Genomic DNA, 26,447 nt, shown 5'->3' on the forward strand with positions numbered 1-26,447 from the left:
TATAATAGGAGGCCGGCAGGCCGTCGGGCCCTGGGGCCTTACTAGGTTGCATCGATTTCAGAGCCTCTTCAATCTCATCAGTGGTAAACGGACTGTTTAAACCCTCAAGGGCCGCACTCGGTAGTTTTGGTAATCCCGACCTGGCCAAATAAGAGCTCATGGCCGAGTCCAAGGCCTGACTCGCTCGATTGGACTGAGGAAGATTGTACAGGTCCCGATAAAAGTGGGAAAAGGCTTCTGTGATAGAATCAGGATTGTGTAATACCGGTCCCCGCGGGGGAGTAATGCGTGGGACATAGTTCCTAGCCCTTTGTTCGCGCAAGGATCTGGCCAGGAGTCTACCACACTTATTACCAAATTCAAAAAAGTGTCTCCTGCCCTGCGAAAGGAGGTATCTCGTACGAGTATCTAGTTTATCTTTAAGCTTGCACCTCGCCTGTGTGAGCTCAGCTCGAACCGCCTGTGCATGGGAGCGTTTATGGACCTGCTCCAGATCGGAGATGTCCTTCAAAATCTGGGAAATCTCCAAGGCCCTCTCCCGTTTACGCCGTGCCCCATGTCTGATGAACTCCCCTCTAATCACGCACTTATGAGCAGCCCATACCATGAGGGGGGAGGCATCGTCTACCAAGTTTTCCTCAAAGTAGTGCGAAAGGGCCGAGTCAATACCCTGCGCCACTTCCAGATCCTGAAGTAAGGACTCATTAAGACGCCATCTCCAGGACCGGGGTGCAGGCAGAGGGGATTTCAGAGAGACATGCAGCATGGCGTGATCCGAAAAGGTAATTGGGTCAATAGAGGAGGAGGCAATGAGGGGTACTGCCGAGTGTCTAAGCAAGAAATAGTCCAATCTGGAGTATACATCCCTAGGATTGGAATAAAATGTGAAGTCCTTGACATCAGGGTTAACCACTCGCCACACATCCACCAACTGATGAGAATGAAGGAGGCTCCTGATACGACGAATGTAAGAATAAGGAAGGTGAGAGGAGCCCTTGGATACATCCACCAATGGGTCCAGGGCCACATTAAGATCCCCCCCGACCAGAAGCGTGCCCTCAGCAAAACTATCCAATTTGGACAGGATTCCCGTAAGGGCTCTCAATTGTTTCGTGTTGGGCAAATACACATTGGCCAGGGTATACAACTGGCCCCCTATTTTACCCTTAACAAACAAATACCTACCAGTATCGTCAGCGCTAGAATCTAGAAACTCCCAGGGGGTGGATCTAGCAATGAGGATACTCACACCTCTGGATTTAGAATCACTATAGCAGCTATGATAAGCGTCAGGGTAGCGGGGGGAGCTGAATTTCGGCATAGTATCCCTACGGAAGTGAGTCTCCTGAATGAAGGCGATCTGTACCTTTTTGCACCATAGGAGCCGGAGAATGGAGGAACGCTTCTCTGGTGTGTTCAGCCCGTTGGCGTTAATGGATGAAAAGGTGATCTCCGACATGGTCCGGGTCTGTTAGAAAAAAAAAAAAAAAAAAAAAAGCGGGGGGGGGGGGAATACGGGGGGAGGGAGAGAGAGAAGGGGACAAACACAAGGATGGGTGAACACCACTAGAGGGAAAACAGACAAATGCAAACACGCCTGTAAGGCGAAGTATCAGAACCAGCTATTCCGGTTCAGATGAGATTCCAAACTCAACAAGCAACAAGTGGAGAAAGCAATCCACTATGCGACTCTTGGGTAGCCCAGAAAGGAGAGCCAACCAAGACTCGCGGACCTAGTGGGGGGTGAAGAAGAGCACTCAGGTAAGCTGCCCTTCCCCCCAGCCCAACAATTAAAGCAACAACAATACTGAGCACAGGAGGGGGTACAAGGAGCAGAAAGCCGCCCCCGAATTACAGGGTACAAACGGGAAAAACGTCTAGGCAGCCTCCTGCCCCCCGCACCACCCCCCCTCACTGGCACCACATCAGGTAATGTGATCGGAGAGCAGGGGTTATAAACAGCCCCTACAAACTAGAGCTATTCGAACCGAAGAAGTCCACTATCCCGGTGAGTGTGGGACTGAAGGACGAGCATGACGGGGACCATCAAACAGGCGCGAGGGAGGCCCCCCCGCTGAAAGAACTGGAACATCCAGCCAGTCCGGTAGGGAGATGAGAGGGCAGTCCAGGAACTGACTGAGCTCCCCCGCCTGGTCTGGGGAGTGTAGAGCAAACGAGACACCATTCTTGCGGATGATTAGGTGAAAGGGGTGGCCCCAGCGGTACGTGGCCCCTGCATCTATGACAATCTGCAGAAGGCGTTTGAGCGTACGTCTCATAAACAAAGTTCTTCTCGACACGTCAGGCAGAAGTTGGATCTGGCATCCTCTGAAAGGGATAGGACCCTGTCTCCAGGCCCGTTGCAAAAGGTCCTCCTTCTCCCTGAAGAAGTGAACTCTGCACAGGACGTCACGCGGAGCGGAGTTCTCAGAACGTCTAGGGCCCAGAACCCTATGAACCCTGTCAAGTTCAATAACCGACTCCTCCGGTTTGTCCAGAAGCGAATTAAACACCGCTGACACCACCTTCCGTAAATCAGCCGACGGGACCTCTTCCGGGATCCCGCGGAGCTTAATATTATTACGCCTGCCCCTGTTTTCATGGTCATCCATCTGCAGCAATAGGTGTCTGTTTAAAACCTGTTGTGATGAGACCATCTTTTCCACATTAGATAGGCGGGCATGTAGCTCCGACGATAGCTGGGCTTGCGAAGTCACTTTGGCGGAGATAGATGATAGGTCCCCCTTGACCTCAGCAATAGCCTGAGCAGGTTTGGCCTCGACCCTCTGTATTATCACCTCAAGGTCTGCCTTAGTTGGGAGTGCACTCAGCAATGACCAAATGTCCCTCAGTTTGGGACGTTTAGCAGGTTTGCCCTGAAAAGATGAGGCAGATGACGACTCCCCCGCTGAATCAGAGGCAGCTGACGGGTGGAATATAGCTGGAGTAGAGGGGAGGCCAGGCGAGTGAGCCTGGGCAGGCCTGCCACCTCCAAACACTGTCTGCGCACCACTTGGGGCCTGCAAATCAGGCGCATGTATCGGGGCCCCTAGCATGGTAGTGGGCTCCCCCGACTGTGGGATAGGTGTTCCTGGGTGACCGACGGGATACTTTTGGGCCGGTAAGGCCTTCGCTGGCAGCCCAGGCGTGACGTCACGACAAATCGCACTCACCGGGGTCAGAACGGAGGTCCCGCCCGAGTCTTTAAGTCCGGGAGCAAGTGCAGGAGGTGGCGTACAAGGATCGTCTCCAGACGCGGCGGGAGGTAAGTGGACCCTCTGCTGTGGAGCTTGTGTGATAAGTCCCGGTGAGCCTACTGGCATTACATGCACATCCATCTCCCTTGGATCATCCGTCGCCATCTTAGGCCATGAGGCTGCTTGGACATATGATTTCCTGCCCGGCCCGTATGTATGGTTCACGGGCGTGGGAGAGACAGCTGGCCAGTCCGAGGACGGTGAGAGCGGTGGCGGGGGGTCCGCTTGTATCAGCAAGGAACCGCCATCTCCCGGCAGCAAGGGAGAGGTCTGTGGCGCCGTTCCTTCCTCCATCGGCGCCATCTTGCCGGAGGCCGGCACGGGAGTCGGCGTGGCCGTAAAATACCTCGCAATGTTAGGATCCGAGGACATAAAGGTTGACCCACGGCGGCCCGAACGTCTGACCATGATTTCCAGGCCAGTAGCATCAAATTCGTTGCTCTATATCGCTGTTATAAGGGCCAAGGGTCCGGGAGCTCTGTAACGTGCGTGCTTACTGCTGCATGCTCAGGCCACGCCCCCTTTTTTTCTCTTTATGTAAGCCTCTTTGTGATTCTTTATCATCAACATACGGTTTAACAAAAGGACAAGCATAAACAAAATGACCACTTTCTCCACAGTAAAAACATAGCTTATGCAACCTCCTAAAGTTGCTATTACCAGAACGGAACGACACCTGACCCAGCTGCATGGGTTCCTCCCCTACCCCAGAATTACATGTCATAATACTCTGGGGAACTGGTGAGACGAACCCACTCACAGAAGGGATCCCTCGCGTGGAGGGGATCTTACACCTCTCTCTAATGCGTCTATCTAACCGTACTGCCAAAGACATAGCATTCTCCAACGTATCCGGATACTCATGAAAAGCGAGGGCATCTTTCAATCTCTCAGACAACCCCTGACAAAACTAACTACGAAGCGCGGGATAATTCCACTCAGACTCTCTAGCCCATCTCCTAAACTCAACACTATACACTTCTGTAGTATGTTCTCCTTGTAATAAAGTACGCAACTTAGATTCCGCCATCGAGACCCGATCTGCATCATCATAAATCAATCCCAAGGCTTTAAAATATTCATCCACCGACAGGATGGCCAGGGAACCGGTCGGCAGAGAAAAGGCCCAGGACTGCGCTTCCCCTTTAAGCAGGGAAATGATTATCCCTACTCTCTGACTCTCATCACCAGATGAAGACGGCCGCAGCTGAAAATACAGCTTGCATGACACTCTAAAGAGGATAAAGTCATCCACACCCCCAGAAAACCGATCAGGGAGAGCAACCTTAGGTTCAAGGCTGGACTGACTCCCACCAGCGGAGCCATGAAGCAGAAAATTCTGACAGTGTGACTGCCTTTCCTTCCTTCCTTCCTCCCCACCCAGTGCACCTGAAGAGAGGTGGATACAGCTCAACTTCCAACCCAAAACAAAACTACACACGTGCTGCTAACCTGGCAGACCTCCGCACATAACCTGAGCAGGGCATGACATACAGCCAGTTATATACCTATATATAATACCTATAATAAGACAGCACCACAACTCCCAGTATTACCGGACTGTACTAGGGCATAAGTTGCAATTACATTTAGAGGGACATAATAGGACAGAACTACAACTCCCAGTATTTCTAGGATGTTATATGGACTATACCAGGACACCACTAATCTCTCCTCCAGGCTCCACACACAAGGTACGCCCCCTCATAGCCACATCACACAGGTTTCACCAGTTGTCTGCACTGGTCACATGATGATGACATCACCAAAGGTCCTTCAGACGTCCCTGCCCTGCTATGCCTTGGCTTCCTGAACTGGTCACATGGTGATGATGACATCACCAAAGGTCCTTCTTCATGTCCTATAGTCTACTCTCAAAGGTAGCTATATAAGTGGGTTTTGTTGCTTCAGTTTCCGACCCTTCTATTCAAAAGCCACGTGACAAAAGAATGTCATGTGACCCAGTGACGTCAGAAGGTCAGTTTCTTGCATGGAGTTTAGCTGTTACCTATAGAAGTTTAATTAGTGGGTGTGGCCTATTCTCCACTATGGGCTCCCTTCCCACAGGGGCCGCATAGCAGCTGCCTGGTCTGCCTCTATTGGAGGTGCACCACTGCTGTTCACGTACTTACCTGAGGAAAGGGTCACTCCAACCCGAAACACATTGTTGATCATGAATAGAGTTGAGTTCTTCTTCACGCAAGGTCTTTCTGACTCTTCCTTGCCGTGCCGCCGATAAAGTCCTTTATTTTTATTCTTCCCTGGTTGATCACCGGACCCTGAGTACCGTAGGAGGGTGCGCAGCAGCAGGCGTCTACCACGCTACGAGCGGTCTGAGTTGCACACTCAGCACAACAGCACCAGGTGGGAGGCTGCCCTTCTCCCTGTCAATCCCTGATACCCCGACCCTACACACCCGGCTCTCCTCTGCTTTCTCCGCTTCTTAAGGGGTTAAAGAAAAATTTTCTTTTTTCTTCTCCTAAATGTAACAAAGTTTTTTTTATATTGCAGGAGATTTTGATATCGTCCGAGGTCCAGGATGAGCATTATAACCCCCAGCGATGGTAAGGATTCCTCCTCCTTTATTACTGGATGCGGTGACTGATCTACGACATCTGTACGATTCTCATCTTTCAATGTTCTGATGAGGAACAGACTTAATAGGAAATGGGGTCACACTGCAGATATATACTGTGGTATGGCTGCTGCAGGGCCGGACTGCGATTAAAGCGGTCGTCTGCGATTTAGACATTGATGTCCTCTCCAGAATAGCTCATCAGTATCAGACCAGTGGGGGTCCCTCTTTCAGCACCCCGCCGATCAGCTGTGAAGAGACCACGGCGCTCCGGTGAGCCCTGCAGCCTCTTCCTAATTTTGTGATGTCACGTTCATTGGTTACATGGCCTGGGCCCAGCTCAGTCCTGTTCAAGTGAATAGGGCTGAAATGCAATACCAAGCACAGCCAGTATACAATCGAAGGCGCTGTGCTTAGTAAGCTGCGACAAGGCTACAGCGCTCAATGGGGTGTCGCCTTCTCCTCAAACAGCTGGTCGGTGGGGGGCACCAGGAGTCAGACCCCGCCATACTGATACTATTGGCCTATACTGAGGATAGGTCGTCAATATAAAACCCGGAGTTCCCTTTAAAAAGCAGCCCTGGCACCAAAACACCACTACTCCTCATACAATACAGCCCCCTCTCTACTCCCTTAAAGGGGTTGTCCCATCTCACCGTTCCATAGCGAGATCAGAATAAGTGAAGGCCCCCGGTGGCCAAGGTCACGGAAACAGCCTAACAGGCCGATGCACCCCTGGTTCTGTGGCTCCCATTGTAGTGAATGGGAGCTATGCAAACCGTGTGGCAGAAGAAGCTCCACTGCTTCCATAAAACCGCACGATTAACACAAGAAGGAAAATAAAAGTGAAACATAGAAACACCTAATCACACTGTGAAGGAAAGAAAGTGCTTCCCCACTTGGACCACGTACCACAGTGCAGCACAAAACCTCTTCCTCAGTAGTGCCAAACAGATCCCTCAGTGCAGCAACATTATCCCTTTCCCACCTATCCCGCAGTGGCAGCAGCATTGTCCCCTTTCTCATCTGTCCCCCACTGGCAGTAGCACTGTCCCTTCACACCCTTCTGCCTCGATAGTAGCAGCAATGTCTCTTCCCACCCCTCCCCCTCTAGCTGCAGCATTGTACCCTCTTCCACTCCTTTCCCACTGGCCGCAGCATTCTCCCACCCCACCCCACTAGCTGCAGCATGGTCTTCCTTCCCACCCCACCCCTATTGGTAGCAGTATTGTCTTCCCACCCCTCTCCCACTGGTATCAGGACATACCATCATACTGTGCCCTTATTGCAGTGTGACATATGGTGTGTCTCCATGTCCTCCCATCCTCTGCACCTAAATGTCGATGTGTCAATTACAATCTTCATCTCTGTCATTGAGGAAACTGCTTTGTATATTATCCATGGTATTTAAATTGCTTAAATGTTTGGTAAAATACAGACAAGTGGATCACTACAGATTTCTAATGCAGTGTGTGAACTACCTTTGGGTCCCTGCACACAAGTGCAAGCGAGTGCACCAGAAAACCGCAATTTATAGCAGCAGTATTTGGTGAGCAATTGTTTCCGTTTTGCCACAGATCTCACCCTGACTTGGAAGAGTGAAATCCTCAGCTAAAGCCACAAACATAACTGACATCCTGAGGATCGGGAAGTCATCACCGCAGTTCAATTTCCACAAGTGTCCATGATACTTGTCTATTCTCATACACTGTGCTGGCACTGTAGTACACTGCGGTTTTTCCGCACGTATCCCACATTGTGTACAGGCACCGTAATGAGTACTCTGATGAGTACAGTCTGTGCAGGCTCTGTCCTGTAAATGTATGGCACAGAGATGGCGCAGTAACTGGGCCCGTGCCAATGCTGACGAGTACTGGCTGTATTATACAGTGCGCTCCCGGCTCTCACTGCTGGGATCAGAACTAACTCCATTCCCAGCAGTTTAGCCCCTTAGATGCCCATGCCAATGCTGCAGCATCTACGTGGTTAGAGAGAGGGCAGGAACTCCCTGTGATGTAATTGTGGGGCAGCCAAGAGAATAATAATGGCCCCTGGACCTGACATGTACAGATGACTATTCAGCCTGAATTTGGAAGGGCTGAATAGGCATTTTGTCAGTTTTACAATCACTGAAATAATACACAGCAGTTTAGTGTTAAGTATTAAAGAGGCTCTGTCACCAGGATCAACCCTATTAAACCAGACATACCGCCTAGTGGGGCTCATCATGCTGATGCAAACCATACCTTTCTTTTGTCTGTAGAGTAAACAGCTGCAGAGAGATCTGTGTTTTTATTCATTTGCAAATGAGAAGTTGGAGCACCAGGAGGCAGGGCTGAATCCTCTGAGCACTGCTATGGAACACCCCCTGTGCTCTGCACACTCCCCTTCCCCTTGATTGACAGGGTTAGACATGCTGAGGGCAGAGGCTTGTCCAAAAGCTGTCTGCTAGCATCTACATATCATATACACTATGTACTATAGCTTCACCACACTGAGATCTGCTCAGAAAGCTAATCTACATATTACTGCTTTCTTCACAATTCTCTATATTTTTTTTTTCCACATTTCTCCCATGAGAAAAGTCTATGTCCTTATCATATTGAGAATGTTTTAAAGAAAACTAATAAATATTACTGGTTTCTTTATAATCATATATTGTGTCTGTGAATAAACTAGTAAAAGGTTATAGAAAAAAAACAACCAAACACTATTCTGAATATTGTAAGGAGTTTTTATTATCATTAATTTTATTATTATATGATTATATATGATTTATTATAGTATATCCTTTCAATATGGTTTTAAATAAAAGAGAAAAAAAATATCAGAAAAAAAACCTTAAGTAAGCCTCTCCTGGGACTTGAACTGAGGATCGCTACATACATGGTAGACAACTTTACCACCAAGCTATAATATTGCCTATGTTTATAAGCTAACACATATGACTGGTGTCTGTATGATCATATATGGTGCCTGTAAATAAAGCAGTAATATGCAGATTAGCTTTCTGAGCAGATCTCAGTGTGGTGAAGCTATAGTACATAGTGTATATGATATGTAGATGCTAGCAGACAGCTCTTGGACAGCGCTCTGTCCTCAGCCTGCTGTCTAGCCTTGTCAATCAAAAGGAAGGGGAGTGTGCAGAGAACAGGGGGTGTCACACAGCAGGGCTCAAAGGATTCTCCAACTTCTCATTTGCATATGAATAGAACAGATATCTCTGTAGCTATCGTTTTAATCAGCATGATGAGCCCTACCAAGCGGTATGTCTAATTTAATAGGGTTGTTCAAGGTGACATAGCGTCTTAAAGGAAAAAAGAAAAATCAAGCAACCCACCCAAACACCTTTATTTCCTTGTTTATTAATGTAAAAAGGTAAAAAATTTAATTAAAAAGCCTATAGATAATTTTTATCACCATATCCGTAACGACCTAAACCATAAAATCATGACATATTTTATCCCATACGGTAAACTGCATAAAGATGGCAAAATTGCTGAGTTTTGTTCATTCCACTTTTCTATTATCAAAAAATTGTACAGTACGTACCCCAGAATGGCCCCAATGAAAACTCATCCCCCAAAAAACAAGCCTCATAAATGTCCGTCAGTGGAAAAATAAAAATGTTCTGGGTGAAGGGACACACTAAATACATTTTTTCAAGAAAAATAATTTTTGCTGTATTAAAGTAGAAATACCTAAACACTATATAAATAGCCATAAACCCAGAATGCAAAAACTGGTGGAATCACTCAGTTTCTTCTCTTGTCATCACCCCAAATCATTTTTTAAATTTATGCAGTTCATTAGATGTTCCCCAAAATGATACCATTAAAAAATATGACTACTCTTGCAGACAACAAGCCCTCACACGGGTATGTGGATGGAAGAGCAAAAAAGTTATGGCTTTTGAAATGTGAAGATGAAAAAGTTAAAGTCACCAAGGATTAACTACCAAATTAGATGGCGTCCTTAAAGAGAGTGTGTCATCAGAAAACGACCTGTTGTCTCAGTCAAGTTTTTATGTTAACCACTGCCAGACCGGGCCATTTACCCCTTCCTGACCAGGCTTGAATTTAGCAAATCTGACACGTGTCACTTTATGTGGTAATAACTTTGGAACGCTTTTACTTATCCAAGCCATTCAGAGACTGTTTTCTCGTGACACATTGTACTTCATGTAAATGGTAACTTTGAGTCAATATGTTTTACCTTTTATTTATAAAAAAAATGCAAAAGTTAACAAAAATTTGAAAAAATTAACTGTTTTCTAAATTAGAATCTCTCTGCTTTAAGATAGTGATGCCTCATAAAATATTCATTAATTAACATTCCCCATATGTCCACTTTATGTTGGCATCATTTTGGTAATGTAATTTTATTTTTTTAGGACGTTAGAAGGTTTAGAATTTTTGAAGCAATTTTTTTTATTTTTAAGAAAATTTCCAAAGTCAACTTTTTTAACCCCTTAAGGACTCGGCCCTATTTCACCTTCTGGACTTGGCCATTTTTTGCAAATCTGACCAGTGTCACTTTAAGTGCTGATAACTTTAAAACGCTTTGACTTATTCAGCCCGTTCTGAGATAGTTTTTTCATCACATATTGTACTTCATGACACTGGTAAAATGAAGTAAAAAAATCATTTTTATTTATAACAAGATACCAAATTTGCCAAAAATTCTTTTAAAAATTGCAAATTTCCAAGTTTCAATTTCTCTACTTCTATAATACATAGTAATACCTCCAAAAATAGTTATGACTTTACATTCCCCATATGTCTACTTCATGTTTGGATCATTTGGCGAATGATATTTAATTTTTTGGGGATGTTACAAGGCTTAGAAGTTTAAAAGCAAATCTTGAAATTTTTCAGAAATTTAAAAAAAACACAATTTTTAGGGACCAGTTCAGGTCTGAAGTCACTTTGCGAGGCTTACATAATAGAAACCACCCAAAAATGACCCCATTTTATAAACTAAATAAATTCTACTAATGTCCCTAGGACTACCTTACACCTATTAATCCTACACCTCCTATATCATAAAACTTAACCTTTTTTCAGTAATAATCTTAATATACATCTATGTAATATATTAAAATTGACCGTATGAAGGTCACAAAAACCTTTGAGAATCCAGTGGATGGGAAGAATTATGAAATAAGAGACTACATCAATTGTAAAACGAAAGGAGTAGTGTACATTATTAAATGTGACTGTCCCAGACTGTACGTGGGGCAGACCACCCAGGAGTTAAGAAGAAGGATTTCTAGACACCTGAGCAGCATCAATACGGGAGAAGACACAAGCCTAGCCAGACATAGGAGAGAAAAACATAGAGGAAAAAGCACAGACTTCAAGTTTTGGGGAGTATTTAAGATAAAATCAGGCCCACGTAAAGGTGACATAGACAGAAAACTTCAGCAGGAGGAGACAAAATGGATTTACCTGCTCAACAGCCTATCCCCGAGAGGTCTCAATGGAGGGTCCACATAATCGTCCTTCCTGTAGTCATGAACCCCTCCTAGGAGAAAAACAATACTATAAGTATATTGGGAAGCAGATCAAAATAATTAATAAATAAGATAGATTGGAAACTGAGTAACCCACTCGGCAATGAATAATAAAAAGAGAAGAAAATATGAAGGCAATAAAAGAACCAGTGGGAATATACTCGCCTCATCTGGAGAACAAGGTCCTGTGAAAAGTGGAACAGTCAGGATGATAACTACATACACCACATGCAGGAAAATAGTTTGCATAAGGGATGCATCTGTGGATCAGCAAAATGTAGTGGTGGTAAAGGGCATGAGACCTGGAGACATGTACTTTAGCATTGTTACCAGGAAAACAAATATATATGCAGGAGCAGCCCCACCATCAAACTTAATAAGTGGAATGAAGGCTTATATGACATACCGATAGTAGCTGAATATAAGATAGGCGTAGAGGATGAGTATCAAGAACCCATGCCTAGTGATAGGTACATCCATCATAAAGGACCACACAGAGAATTAAGTCCTGACTTACGCGCAGAAACACAGTACAGACCTTGAGATGCAGTAAGAGCAAAGCGACTATCTCCGCTGACATGCGTCCTGGCGACGACGATCCATAGAAGAAGCTAAGTATATATACATGCGCAAACGCAGGACCCGATTATGGAAGCAGACTATGTCCGGCGACATGCGCCCTAGTGCCGATGATCCACACAGGCAATGAAGTACTGATACATGCGCAGACGCAGGACTATGGAAGAGTTGGAAACGAAGTCCTGTGACATGCGCAGTGAGACGGATCATTGGAGGAAATTTCAAAGTCTACTAGACATGCGTGGCGCGGCCTGATGACAAGATGCAGCGAACGCCAGTCAGAAGGTGAAGTCTGGATGGGCGGCGACACAGGGGGGAGGGACACTGGGACGCAACCTATCAAACTCCGAAATGAGGATAAAGACCATTCCCATTGGTTAGCCTTCAAGTGATGACATCACAAACAGAGGTCTTGTAACCAAGCCGAGTCATGACACGCTCACACTCTGCCCTAACCCCTGAAGATGCCGGTAATCGGCGAAACATGTCGGGGGGCAGCGTGGATCTCATGTTTTAATACAGTACAGTCTTTCAGCAAATATCCATAGGGGACACTCGATACATTGTACCTATAGTCAGACTGGCAGCGCGCAGCCAGTAAAGCAACAATGTCGATTCCTAGATGATTACCAATAGGAAGTGCAGATACAACATATGATTGGCTGAGACGTACTGGCAATTTTAATATAGTCCATAGATGTATATTAAGATTATTACCGAATAAAGGTTAAGTAGAAACTCCATAAAAGTGACCCCATCTAAGAAACTACACCCCTCAAGGTATTCAAAACTGATTTTACAAACGTCGTTAACCCTTTAGGTGTTCCACAAGAAATAATAGAAAATAGAGATACAATTTCAAAATTTCACTTTTTTGGCAGATTTTCCATTTTAATATTTTTTTTACTTTTACAAAGCAAGGGTTAACACACAGCCAAACAAAACTCAATATTTATGGTCCTGATTCTGTAGTTTACAGTTACACCCCATATGTGGTCGTAAACCGCTGTACGGGCACACGGCAGGGCGCAGAAGGAAAGGAATGCCATACGGTTTTTGGAAGGCAGATTTTGCTGGACTGTTTTTTTTGACACCATGTCCCATTTAAAGCCCTCCTGATACAACCTTAGAGTAGAAACTCCATAAAAGTGACCCCATCTAAGAAACTACACCCCTCAAGGTATTCAAAACAGATTTTACAAACATCGTTAACCCTTTAGGTGTTCCACAAGAGTTATTGGCAAATGGAGATGAAATTTCAGAATTTAAATTTTTGGGCAAATTTTCCATTTTAATCCATTTTTCCCAGTAACAAAGCAAGGGTTAACAGCCAAACAAAACTCAATATTTATGGTCCTGATTCTGTAGTTTACAGAAACACCCCATATGTGGTCGTAAACTACTGTACGGGCACGCGGCAGGGCGCAGAAGGAAAGGCATGCCTTACGGTTTTTGGAAGGCAGATTTTGCTGGACTGTTTTTTGGACACAATGTCCCATTTGAAGCCCCCCTGATGCACCCCTAGAGTAGAAACTCTAAAAAAGTGGCCCCATTTTAGAAACTACGGGATAGGGTGGCAGTATTGTTGGTACTAGTTTAGGGTACATATGATTTTTGGTTGCTCTATATTACACTTTTTGTGAGGCAAGATAACAAGAAATAGCTGTTTTGGCACAGTTTTTTATTTTTTGTTATTTTCAACATTCATCTGACAGGTTAGATCATGTGATATTTTTATAGACCAGGTTGTCACGGATGCGGCGATACCTAATATGTATACTTTTTATTTATTTATTTAAGATTTTTGCGGGATGAGATGACGGTTTTATTGGCACTATTTTGGGTGCGTGTGACTTTTTGATCGCTTGCTATTACACTTTTTGTGATGTAAGGTGACAAAAAATGGTTTATTTAGCACAGTTTTTATTTAAAAATGTTTACGGTGTTCATCTGAGGGGTTAGGTCATGTGATATTTTTGTAGAGCCGGTCGATAATGACGCAGCGATACCTAATATGTATACTTTTTTTTATTTATGTGAGTTTTACACAATGATTTCATTTTTGAAGCAAAAAAAATCATTTTAGTGTTTCCATATTCTGAGAGCCATAATTTTTTCAGTTTCTGTGCGATTACCTTGGGTAGGGTATGATTTTTGCGGGATGAGATGATGGTTTTATTGGCACTATTTTGGGTGCGTGTGACTTTTTGATCGCTTGCTATTACACGTTTAGTGATGTAAGGTGACAAAAAGTGGTTTATTTAGCACAGTTTTTATTTAAAATTTTTTACGGTGTTCATCTGAGGGGTTAGGTCATGTGATATTTTTGTAGAGCCGGTCGATAAGAACGAGGCGATACCAAATATGTATACTTTTTAGTTATTTATGTAAGTTTTACACAATAATATCATTTTTGAAACAAAAAAAAAATCATGTTTTAGTGTCTCCATATTCCGAGAGCCATAGTTTTGTTCAGTTTTGGGGTGATTATCTTAGGCAGAGTCTCATTCTTTGCGGGATGAGATGACGGTTTGATTGGCACTATTTTGGGGTGCATATGGCTTTTTGATCGCTTGCTATTACACTTTTTGTGATGTAAGGCGACAAAAAATGGTTTATTTAGCACAGTTTTTATTTTTTACGGTGTTCATCTGAGGGGTTAGGTCATGTGATATTTTTATAGAGCCGGTCGATACAAACGCGGCGATACCAAATATGTATACTTTTTATTTATTTATGTAAGTTTTACACAATAACAGCTTTTTTAAAACAAAAAAAATGATGTTTTAGTGTCTCCATATTCTGAGCCATAGTTTTTTTATTTTTTGGGCGATTGTCTCAGGTAAGGGCTCATTTTTTTGCGGGATGAGGTGTCGGTGGTTAGATTGGTACTATTTTGGTTGGCAAACGCCTTTTTGATCGCTTGCTGTTGTACTTTTTGTGATGTAAGGTGCCAAAAAAATGGTTTATTTAGCACAGTTTTTATTTTTTATTTTTTACGGTGTTCATCTGAGGGGTTAGGTCATGTGATATGTTTATAGAGCCGGTCTATACGGACGCGACTATACCTAATATGTATACTTACGGTGTTCATCTGAGGGGTTAGGTCATGTGATATGTTTATAGAGCCGGTCTATACGGACGCGACTATACCTAATATGTATACTTACGGTGTTCATCTGAGGGGTTAGGTCATGTGATATGTTTATAGAGCCGGTCGATATAGAGCGGTTTGCGGCGATCACCGACACAGGGGTTCACGGGACCCCCCGCGCATTTAGCCGAGGTGCCTGCTCAATGATTTGAGCAGGCACCTTGTTCCGATCACCGCCCGCTGGGCGGCGGTGATCGGAACAGCACATGATGTACCAGTACGTCATGGGTCCTTAAAGGGGTTGTCCGAGTTATGAAAAAAAATAATATAGCACTGAAAATCTGATATATAACTGAGCTAAGCAAGTTTTATGCAAAAAAATATATATTTTTCCTCATTTCCCTGGTTCTTTTCTGGGCCTTTGTTTACATGCAATAAAAACAATCTCTGCCCCTCCCCCCGCTCTGCTAAGGGAGTGAATACAAGAGCTGCCCTGAGTGACATGTCTGCCTGCTGGGAGACTCTGCAGCCTGTTGTATGTGGAGGACTACAAGTTCCAGCTTTATAATGACACTGCTAAGGGAGTGGATACAAGAGCTGCCCTGAGTGCTGGGAGACTCTGCAGCATGTTGGATGTGTAGGACTACATGTCCCAGCTGTATAATGACACTGCTAATACACACAGGATCTTCCCCTGCCTTCTTGTGCAATGTTCTCTCTAGTATCTCAGCTCCAGTGCCCAGAATTGTCCCAGCCTGCAGAGCTGTGCAGCTGAAGGGGTTAAGTATGCTAGCAAAGAGTAGACAGCAGTGAAGGGGGCGTGGCCAGCACAGTGATGTCTCCGTTTACAGGCTTGTAAATGACCTTTATCAGAGCAGGGAGAGAAGCTGACATCACAGGTCATGTGACCCTCAGTGAAATCTGAGAAACCAGCCACTGGAGATAAAGGGAGTGAATTGGAAAGCTGTTACATTTGCTTAGTTAGGAACATAGAAAGAACAAAAAAATAACTTGGATAACCCCTTTAGGCTGGGTTCACACGGGCGTGACGGATTGGCTCAGGATGCGTTCAGGGTGCGTTCAGTAAAACTCGCACCATTTTGCAAGCAAGTTCAGTCAGTTTTGTCTGCAATTGCGTTTAGTTGTTCGTTTTTTTCTGCGCGGGTGCAATGCGTTTTGATGCGTTTTTCACGTGCGTGATAAAAAAACTGAAGGTTTACAAACAACATCTCTTAGCAACCATCAGTGAAAAACACATTGCATCCGCACTTGCTTGCGGATGCTATGCGTTTTTCACGCAGCCCCATTCACTTCTATGCGGCCTGTCCTGCGTTACAAATGCAGAATATAGAACATGCTGCGATTTTAATGCATTGCAGAACTGATGCGTGAAAAAAAATGCTCATGTGCACAGCCCCATTGAAATGAATGGTGCCGGATTCAGTGCGGGTGCAATACGTTCACCTACCGCATTGCACCCGTGCGGAAATCTCGCCCGTGTGAACTCTTAATTCTAAATTTCACTTTAATGGCAGATTTTCCATTTTAATAATTTTTTTTCTTTAACACATGAAGGGTTAACAGCCAAACAAAACTTTATATTTATTACCCTGATTCTGTGGTTTACATAAACACCCCACATGTTGTCGTAAACTGCTATACGGGCACACGGAGGGGCGCAGAAGAAAAGGAGCGCCATATGGTTTTTGGAAGGCAGATTTTGCTGGACTGGTTTTTAGATGCCATGTCCCATTTGATGCATGATGAGGTGATGGTTTGATTGGTTCCATTTAGGGGGGGGGGGGCATACGCCACTTGGTGTTGCACTTTATGTGATGTTAGGTGACAAAAAATTGCTTTTTTGGCACAGTTTTTTTTGTTTGTTTTTTACGGTGTCCACCTGAGGGGTTAGGTCATGTGATATTTTTTATAGAGCAGGTTGTTATGGACGAGGCAATACCTAATATGTCTACTTTTTTTTATTTCACTTTAACACAATAATAGCAGTTTTTTGGCACAGTTTATTTTTTATTTTTTACGGTGTTCATCTGAGGTGTTAGGTCATGTGATATTTCCATATAGAGAGTTGGTTGTTACGGATGCAGCGATACCTAATATGTCTACTTTCTTTACTTATTTCACTTTAAAACAATAATAGCATTTTTGAAACAAAAAAAAATATGTTTTAATGTCTCCATGTTCTGAAAGCTATAGTTTTTTAGATTTTTTAAGCGATTTTCTTATGCAGGGGCTCTTTTTTTGCAAGATGAAGTGATGGTTTTATTGATACCATTTTGTGGGACATACACCTTTTCGATCACTTGGAGTTGCACTTTTTGTTATGTAAGGTGACAAAAATAGCTTTTTTGACACAGTTTTTATTTAATTTTTTTATGGTGTTTATCGGATGGGGTGGATCATGTGATATATTTATAGAGCCGGCCATCACGGACGCGGTGATACCTAATATGTCTATTTTATAAACTTTTTTTCTATTTTTTACTTTTTTTAAATTACCTAATTGGGGGGGAATTTACACGTGAAACCTTTTTTTCATTTTTTTTAATAAAATACTTTCTTTTTTTTTTCTTTTTTATTTTACACTTTGCATTCCCCCATAAGTTCATACAAGACCTCTGGGGCACATTTAACTTAAAGGGGTTCTGTAGTTTGTTAAAACTGATGATTTATCCTCTGGATAGATCATCAGCATCTGATCGGCGGGGTCCGACACCCGGGACCCCTGCCAATCAGCAGTTTGAGAAGGCAGCTGTGCTGCGGCCTTCTCTCTGTTTACCGCTGACCCAGTGACGTCTCGACTAGTATCAACTGGCCTGTGCGGGGCTAAGCTCCATTCAAGTGAACGGAGATTATCCCCGCCCAGGCCAGTGATACTAGTTGTGACGTCACTGGGCCTGCGGTAAACAGCGAGAAGGCCGCGGCGCTCCTGGAGCTCCCCTGCCTTCTCAAACAGCTGATCGGCAGGGGTCCCGGGTATCGGACCCCCGCCGATCAGATGCTGATAAATCTATCCAGAGGATAGATCATCAGTTTAAACAAACAGCAGAACCCCTTTAACTTTTTTTTTTTTTTTTTTTTTTTTTTTCACCATTCATTTCTCCTTCTCAGTGCAGGGCTGATCGAGGTTTGTGGAAGACCGGACAGCTCCTGCACTCCCCTGGCCCCGGCGGTTACATGACCACCGGCCGGAACAGGAAGCACTGAGCGCTGTGTTAACAGTGATCTAGAAGGCAGGGACACCTGGGAACGGTCCCTGCCTTCTCTCTGGGTTTTCCTGGGTTTCCCCCGCTCGGCAGCTGCATGATTAGCGTGCAGCTGCCATCTCTGAATGGACGTTCCAGAACGTCCATTCAGAGATAAATGACCGCCCATAGGACGTTTATAGTAAATGGGCGGTCATAGCCATTATCTGTAGAGAAAATTGTGGATACTGTGTTATCTATACAGAGATGATACCTATCATTGTCCTCCTGCCTGTGATGATAATGAGATGGCTACAGAAAAGTTACCTGTCCAATAGCATACAGCAAGTGTGACATGAAGCTAACCACATCTTCAGGCAAAGTCACAGTAAAGCGAAATATACATGAGGCAGATGCAGAGGTGTACCCACCAAACCAGATACCCGGAGCCCAATTTTGTATTGACAGAACCACTGACTCCCTCTAAGAGCAGTGTATTATTGAGACCGGTTCTCTCTCTTGAATAAGGGGAGCGTCCCCCTCGCTTCTCACCAGTAGTGACATCTGCCATGTATCTACATGTCTAGAAATACTGAAATCAATGTAAAGATGTCTCCGGTGAATGTGTCCTGCAGGGATTGTGCTGGTGAATTACAGGGGGTTGTGGATTTATCATTAGTGGAAACCTGTAAAATGCTCCAGGACAGGAATATTCCACATAAACTGCCATCAGTCTCCTCCATGTCCTAGACGACTTCATTCTTGTGTCCCCTCCGTTTCCTAGATGATGAGACCCAGCAGCTCCGTCAGCGTGAAGATCACTTCCTGAGGATGACGTATGAATATTTCCAGGATGATCTGCTCCACATTGTGGAGAACATGAGTCTTCTACCACTTCTGAGTGAGCTACAGTCCCGAAATCTCCCGGATACTGAGGTGAGAGGACATGAGCCGCCGGTGTTGTATATAAATGCCCCAAGTGATATCACGTGTTACAGGCACAGTTTACGTAATTTTTATAGTGGTGGTTGATGCCCGTCACCGCTCCGCTCCCTCTGGCGGGCATGGCTATCGCGGTGGTCACCTGCCTTCTAGCTCCTGGATGCCAGAGGTCTGGACTCTCAAACATTTCTCTCCTCCTACTCTGAGGACTCCAACTTCTGGAGTAGTTCTTCTCTTTACTCCATCCAGGCTGCAGCCTGAATATCTATGGCCATGCTTCTCCATACCTGAAGGGGCACATGCACCATGCACGCATATCATCTACTCCAACTTATGGCAGACCTCCCTAGGGTATTTAAGAAGCCTTCCCACAGGAGAGAGCCTCTGAACAATGGTTTCTAGTGACGACTTGATTCCTGCAAAGACGCGATATACTCTGTCTATTTACCTGTGTACTGACTTCTGCCTGTTTTTCCAGATTTGACCCTTCACTGCCTGACCTGACCTCCACCTGATATTCATTCTGACCCTGAGCTACTTGTCCTGACCTTGTACTGTTTAATAGATTACATGAACTCTGCCTGCCCTGACCTCGTACTGTTTAATGGATTACATTAACTCTGCCTGCCCTGACCTCGTACTGTTTAATGAATTACATGAACTCTGCCTGCCCTAACCTCGTACTGTTTAATGAATTACATGAACTCTGCCTGCCCTAACCTCGTACTGTTTAATGAATTACATTAACTCTGCCTGTCCTGACCTCGTACTGTTTAATGAATTACATGAACTCTGCCTGCCCTGACCTCGTACTGTTTAATGAATTACATGAACTCTGCCTGCCCTGACCTCGTACTGTTTAATGAATTACATGAACTCTGCCTGCCCTGATCTCATACTGTTTAATGGATTACATGAACTCTGCCTGCCCTGACCTCATACTGTTTAATAGATTACATGAACTCTGCCTGCCCTGACCTTGGCCTTCCCCGACTACAGTCTTGCCTGATCGCTCAGTGCTCTGCCTCTGCATCTCTTGACCCCTGTGTGTCAGCAATAACTTGAACAGAGACTACTCCAGGAGGTAACGGCCTGGTGGTTCCCCTGTATAGGGGTTAAAGGGTGAAGACCAGGGGGCTGCTTAGATAACTCTATTAGGAGTTACCCCAAGCCAAATCTGTTCAAGTGACACAGCAGATCCACATCCCCTGTGCGACATTCCTGTCACCATCCTGCTGTCTACAAGAGGCTGAATGACAATTGTGCTTCATATGTCAGAGTAAGATGTTGGACAACTTCCAGTTTAATAACAGACAGCAGCTCATATCTGATGGAGAACCCCCCAGAAGTGTATAATCCAGTATTGTGGAGGATTTATCCCCTCCCCCGCACACGTACATTAGGGGTCACTACATCCTGGAAATGATCTGATTGTTACTTGTGGATTCAGGAAGGATTTTCTCTGCATCTGTTCCATATATTTCTCTTTCTCTGGACAACACATTACAGAGAAGACAGACATGTAGTATCTGCAGTGTTTTAACCCTTTGTGTTATGTATCTGTATATAACGCACCTTATGTCTCATCTTTCTTGTGTTCTAGAAATACCAGAGTCTAGAACATGATAGAAGAAGATTGGCGCGGACTTTACTACAGGATATATGTAACCTAGGAAGAGAAGCTGTGGTAGGACTATGGGTCAGTCTGTATGTATTACGGAGACATCATGGTTCCCCCGGCCTGGACGCTGTACTGGAGGAACTCCGTCATAGAGGTAACATCGTGTATGAGACGTGTCACCCATGAAATAGAGGTCTTCATGACTTACATTGTCCACAGTAATAAAGATCTCCCTCTGGATTTATTAGGGATCTCAACCGATTTTGGAGTCTAGTCTGAGGTTTGAAGTAGGGATCGACCGATAGTGATTTTTTAGAGCCGATACCGATAACCTGTGAACTTTCAGGCCGATAGCCGTTAATTTATACCGATATTCTGTGCATTTTCATAAAAAAAAAAAAAAATTCCTACATAAATCTGCTGTTAAATGAACATGTTTATTGTTAACCTTTAACTTTTTTTAAAAAAAATCTTTCTTTTTCATTTATACTAAATATTTTGGTGTTTGTGTTCTCTTAAACTTTTTTTTTTTTTTTTAATAACCATTAGCGCTCTTAGGGGCTAGAACCCTTGTCCTATTCACCCTGATAGAGCTCTATTAGGGTGAATAGGACCTCACACTCTCCCTGCTGCCCTGTGCTCTGTGCACACGGCAGCAGGGAGATTACCATGGCAGCCAGGGCCTCAGTAGCGTCCTGGCTGCCATGGTAACAGATCGGAGCCCCAGGATTACACAGCTGGGGCTCCGATCAGAAGCTGCCACCAATGAGGAGGAGGGGATCCTGTGGCCACTGCCACCAATGACTAATACTGGTGGAGGTTGGAGGCGCACTGAGCCACCAATGTTTTTAATACTGGGGTTTTGCGAGAGGTAGCTGCGATCCGTGGCAGTTAACCCCTCAGATGCGGCTATATGATTCTGCAGCCAGCTCCCGCCTCCTGTTGAATTTGAATGAGTTAACTTTATTGGTGGCGCAGTGGCCACAGCCCCTCCCCTCTTCCCTTCTCTCCTCTCATTGGTGGCAGCAGCAGCACAGGGGGAGGGATACACTGCCTCCTTATCTCCTGTGCTGCTGAGGGAACACGTGCGCTGGTCGCATTATCGGCATATCGGCAACATTAGATGGCTATACCGATAACTTTGAAAATCATGAATATCGGCCGATAAAATCGGTAAATCCGATAATCGGTCGATCACTAGTTTGAAGTTTAGGTCTTGCCTGTGGCCTGAATTGATTTGGGTCTGGCTTAGGATTTGATGCCAAAACGAGCCACAGGTGATATAAAAATATAGCCCAAAAGTTACTCAATGTGAACATGACAAACATATATAAATGATAGCCGCAATTGCCGATGAGGCTTCAGGGCCCCTCATGTAGTGACCACCACATACAGTGACCATCACAGTGTCCTCATAGTGACCACCACAATGCCCCTATATACTTTATCACATACAAACAATCCCTTCTCAGCTTCAAGTCCGCACTCACTGCTGCAAAACAGACCTACTTCACATCATATCTTCTCACAACCCTAAATAACGTTTTAACCCTTGTAACTCTCTTCTCCGTCCCCCAGTGCCTCCACCCTCACCCCTCATCTCAGGTGAGGACTATGCCACAGACTTTAGAGAAAAGATTGACATCAGAGAAAGCTTCAGCCTACAGTCCCCACAGCTCAGGGGCGTTGCTAGGGTTTCAAAAGATCCGGGGCACAAGCCCCAATAAACATGTCGCCCCACCCTCCGCACTATGCTGTAATTGCTATACAGCAGCACTTACCTGCCACATCCCGGGCCTCCAGGTGATGTCTCCTCTGTGTCATCATCTTCTCTGTAGATCTTCTCCACTCGGTCTGGACAACTTCTCTCAGCCGCCTCGTCTCTGCAGAGAGTGACACACAGACATCTTAGCTTCCTCACATTCTATCATTATCCCCCAACTGGAGTCCCCACAGTGTTATCCTGCTGCTTGCTGTGCCCCCCGGGCCTCCCCCCCAATATCCCCAAATATTATCCTGAAGAAACATTACTGCCCCCCATAGTAATAGTGCTCCTCATAGTCCCACCAATAGTAATTCCCTTCTAGAATGCCCTCATTAGCAACACTGCCCCAACCGTGATAATGCTCCTCAACAATGCCTCCATTATTAGAAGAGCCCTCCCATATTAATAATACCCTCACAGAGTCCCCAGTAGAAATAAGGACCGCTATTGTTCCCCCAGTAGTAATAAAGCTCCCTACAGACCCCTCAGTAGTAATAAGGCCCCCATAGTGCGCTTAGTAGAAATAAGGCGGATCTATAAGACCCTCCTATAGAGCCCCCAGTAGTAATAAGACCGCCTATAATGTCGCCTGGATCTGCAGTGCCCCCTGCAGTTATAATCCTCCCTCCACCATACAGTCCCATGTAAATAACATCACCTCCTCCCCAGCCGCCTCCAACACACAATCCCATGTAAACATCACCCCCTAAGGCTACTTTCACACTTGCATTTGTGCAGATCCGCACCGATAATACAAACGAATGCATCCGTTCAGGACCGATTCGTTTGTATTAGATTTGACGGATCCGTCCTGACTTACATTTAAAGTCAATGGGGGACGGATCCGTTTACAATTGCACCATTTTCTGTCAATGCAAAGGGATCCGTCCCCATTGACTTACATTGTAAGTCAGGACGGATCCGTTTGGCTCCGCACGGCCATGTGGACACAAAAACGCTGCTTGCAGCATTTTGGGATCCGCCTCCAAAACGGAACGGGGGGCCGTACGGAGCCGAACAAATGCATTCTGAATGGATCCGCATCCATTCAGAATGCATTGGGGTTAAACTGATGCATTTGGATCCCCAAACGCAAGTGTGAATGTAGCCTAAACATTAAGTCCCATGTACATAAACATCATTCCCCCCCCCACCATCCACTTTCAACATACAGTCCCATGTAAATAACATCACTCCCTCCCCCAGCCACCTCAAGCACACAGTTCCATGTCAATAACATCCCTCCCTTCAGCCCTAACATACAGTCCCAGTTAAATAACTAAAACTCCCAGCATTGCTCTGCCTCTCCCTTCACTTACCTCTCCTCATGTACAGACATCAGCATTGGGCTCCTTCTCCTCCTCACTCCGGTCCAATCCTGCACTGGTCACATGATGGTGACATCATCCAGGTCATCCTATCACAGCCTGTTTTGCTGATCACATGACCTGTGATGTCACCAGAGGTCCTTCATCTCTTCCCAGTGTATTAGATTCAATTGTATTGCCGTTCTGTGTACAGCCTAGCAGGCAGGCAGGACATTCGGGGCCTGGGACAAAACATCCGGGTCCCAGGCCCCGAATGTTTCAACCTAGCAACGCCCCTGCCACAGCCCCTCTACACCACTACTCATTTCCCCCCCCCCCCCAAACCTGCTTCTCCACCATTACAGAGGAAAGCCTTTCCACCCTACTGTCCAGATCACATCTCACAGCAGCATGCAGGCAGCATGCACAGGGTCACATCACTAGGGCCGGCGCGTGCCATGTCTGAATAGTTTAGCCGACATTGCGCACGCCAGCCAGCCCCATAATCTCATTTGTGTGGAACTTCACACTTGGAAGTGTCAAACTCACTCGGGCAGCCTAGGGGTGGAGCGGCAGCGAGGTGAGAGATCTCACACACCCGGGGGTCGAGCCCCATCCATAGTAAGTCCAGTCAGTGTAGCGCAGCAGGGCTGGCAGGCAGTGACTGAGTCACTCGGTAGATCCCTGACACTGCGCACACCACACGTCCTCAACCACCACCCACCTCCACACACACTTATAGCCCCGGATGTGTCAGACAGTCGGGACTGAGCAGCGCAGCAGCCGGGATCTTTGTCAGTCAGCGCAGCCGCCGGTATGTGTATTGGCGCTGGCTTCAAGCGTTTAAAAGAATAGCTGGGCTCCACCAGCCGGCCGGGAAGTTTACCAGTACAATGCATTGCCAAACCACCCCTGCCCTCGACCACTTCCTTCTCTTACAAACTCTTTCATCTCTTGGCATCACGGACCTGTCCCTCTCCTGGATCACATCATACCTCACATACTGGACATTTAGTGTCTCCCACTCTCACACCACCTCCTCATCTCGTCCCCACTCTGTTAGTGTCCCTCAAGGCTCTGTCTTAGGAGCCCTGCTTTTCTCAATCTACACCTTCGGCCATGGAGACCCATTGATTTCAGTATCACTTTTATGCTACACACATTTGCCTCTCTTTTCCAGACATCACCACCTTACTATCAAGAATCACACAATGCCTATCTTCTATATCTTCTTTCTGCTCTTGCTTTCTAAAATTAACATGGATAAAACAGAATCTATCATGTTTCCCCATCTCACTCAACCCCCCCAACAGACTTATCATGGTCAATGGCTACACACACCTCGGTCAACCAAGTCCTCACAAGTCCTACAAACCGCATATCCAAGCCCATCACCAACCAGCACATCACCTGCCACCTCCAACTCAAAAATATCTCTTGAATTCACATATTCCTCAACCATGAGTCTGCAAAAATGTTTCTACATGCCCTCATCATCTCCCACCTAGAATACTGTAACATACTCCTCTGTGGCCTTCTATCTAGCACCCTCGCACCCCTCCAATATATTCTCAACTCTGCTGCCTGGCTAATCCACCTCTCCCCCATTACTACTTTGCTATTCCCTTCTGACCCCCCATTGCCCAGCGAATACTTTAAAATACTAACAAGTAGACAACATGCCATCCACAACCTGTCCCCTCCATACATCTCTGAGCTACTTTCCTGATACATCCCCACACATAATCTCCAATCCTCACAAGACCTCCTTCTCTCCTCTTCTCTTATCACCTCTTCCCACAATCGCCTCCAAGATTTTTCTCGTACATCCCCCATACTCTGGAACTCGCTACCTCAACATTTCAGACCTTTCTCACCTACAGTGGAATCCTTCAAAAGAAACCTCTTCAGACAAGCCTACAACCAGTGACCCTGCTGCCTCTATACCACCATGACCAACTTCACTCTCTCCTACTGTGTCCTCCCCCCATACCTTGTAGATCAGGGGTGCACAACCTTTTTTGGTTGGGGGCCACATTGTCAGCCTGAACCAATTTGAAGGGCCGAAAATAAAACTTAAAGGGGTATTACCAACTTTAAATACTATATTTGTGGCATATTGAACATGCAGTACATATCATTAATGTCTAGTTACACTTCTAGTACTCCCATCCAATGGGTGAATATGTGAAAGATACATGTGAGCAGCCACAAAACATTGACATACATGTCTGTTACCACATGGTTGGGGGCCGCACAGGATGTTATCAAGGGCTGCATGTGGCCCCCGGGCCTTAGGTTCTGCACCCCTGTTGTAGATGGTAGGCCCTCATGGGCAGGGTCCTCTCTCCTAATGTACCAGTCTGTAAATTGTCTTGTTCATGGTTATTGAAATCGTTTTCTATTATGTATGTATACCCCTCATCATATCTGTAGCGCCATGGAATTAATGGCGCTATAATATTACTACAGCACCCTCATAGTAATGACCATACAGTATCTATCACAATGCCAGGACACACAATGACCACCAGAATATGACCATGCACAGTATGGGGGACGTGGACACTATTTCACAGCTGTACATTT

At 45.4% G+C, this 26,447-nt stretch overlaps 1 protein-coding gene across 4 annotated transcripts in view; it reads left to right on the forward strand.

Annotated features, from left to right (window-relative positions):
• Positions 1 to 26,447, forward strand: part of LOC122930744 (NACHT, LRR and PYD domains-containing protein 12-like) — a 170,488-nt gene that overhangs the window by 37,698 nt on the left and 106,343 nt on the right. For 3 of the 4 annotated variants that reach the window (XM_044284316.1, XM_044284318.1, XM_044284317.1), the window contains 3 exons: positions 5,769 to 5,821; positions 19,008 to 19,159; positions 20,769 to 20,940. In XM_044284316.1, coding sequence (XP_044140251.1) covers positions 5,797 to 5,821; positions 19,008 to 19,159; positions 20,769 to 20,940 — 349 coding nt within the window. In that variant the 5' untranslated portion in view covers positions 5,769 to 5,796. Of the gene's footprint in view, positions 1 to 5,551; positions 5,622 to 5,768; positions 5,822 to 19,007; positions 19,160 to 20,768; positions 20,941 to 26,447 lie in introns of those variants that run through there. The other variant, XM_044284319.1, reaches the window with a different exon arrangement.

The sequence above is a fragment of the Bufo gargarizans genome, chromosome 3 (assembly GCF_014858855.1).
Source record: "Bufo gargarizans isolate SCDJY-AF-19 chromosome 3, ASM1485885v1, whole genome shotgun sequence".
In the NCBI taxonomy this organism is placed as follows: Eukaryota; Metazoa; Chordata; class Amphibia; order Anura; family Bufonidae; genus Bufo; species Bufo gargarizans.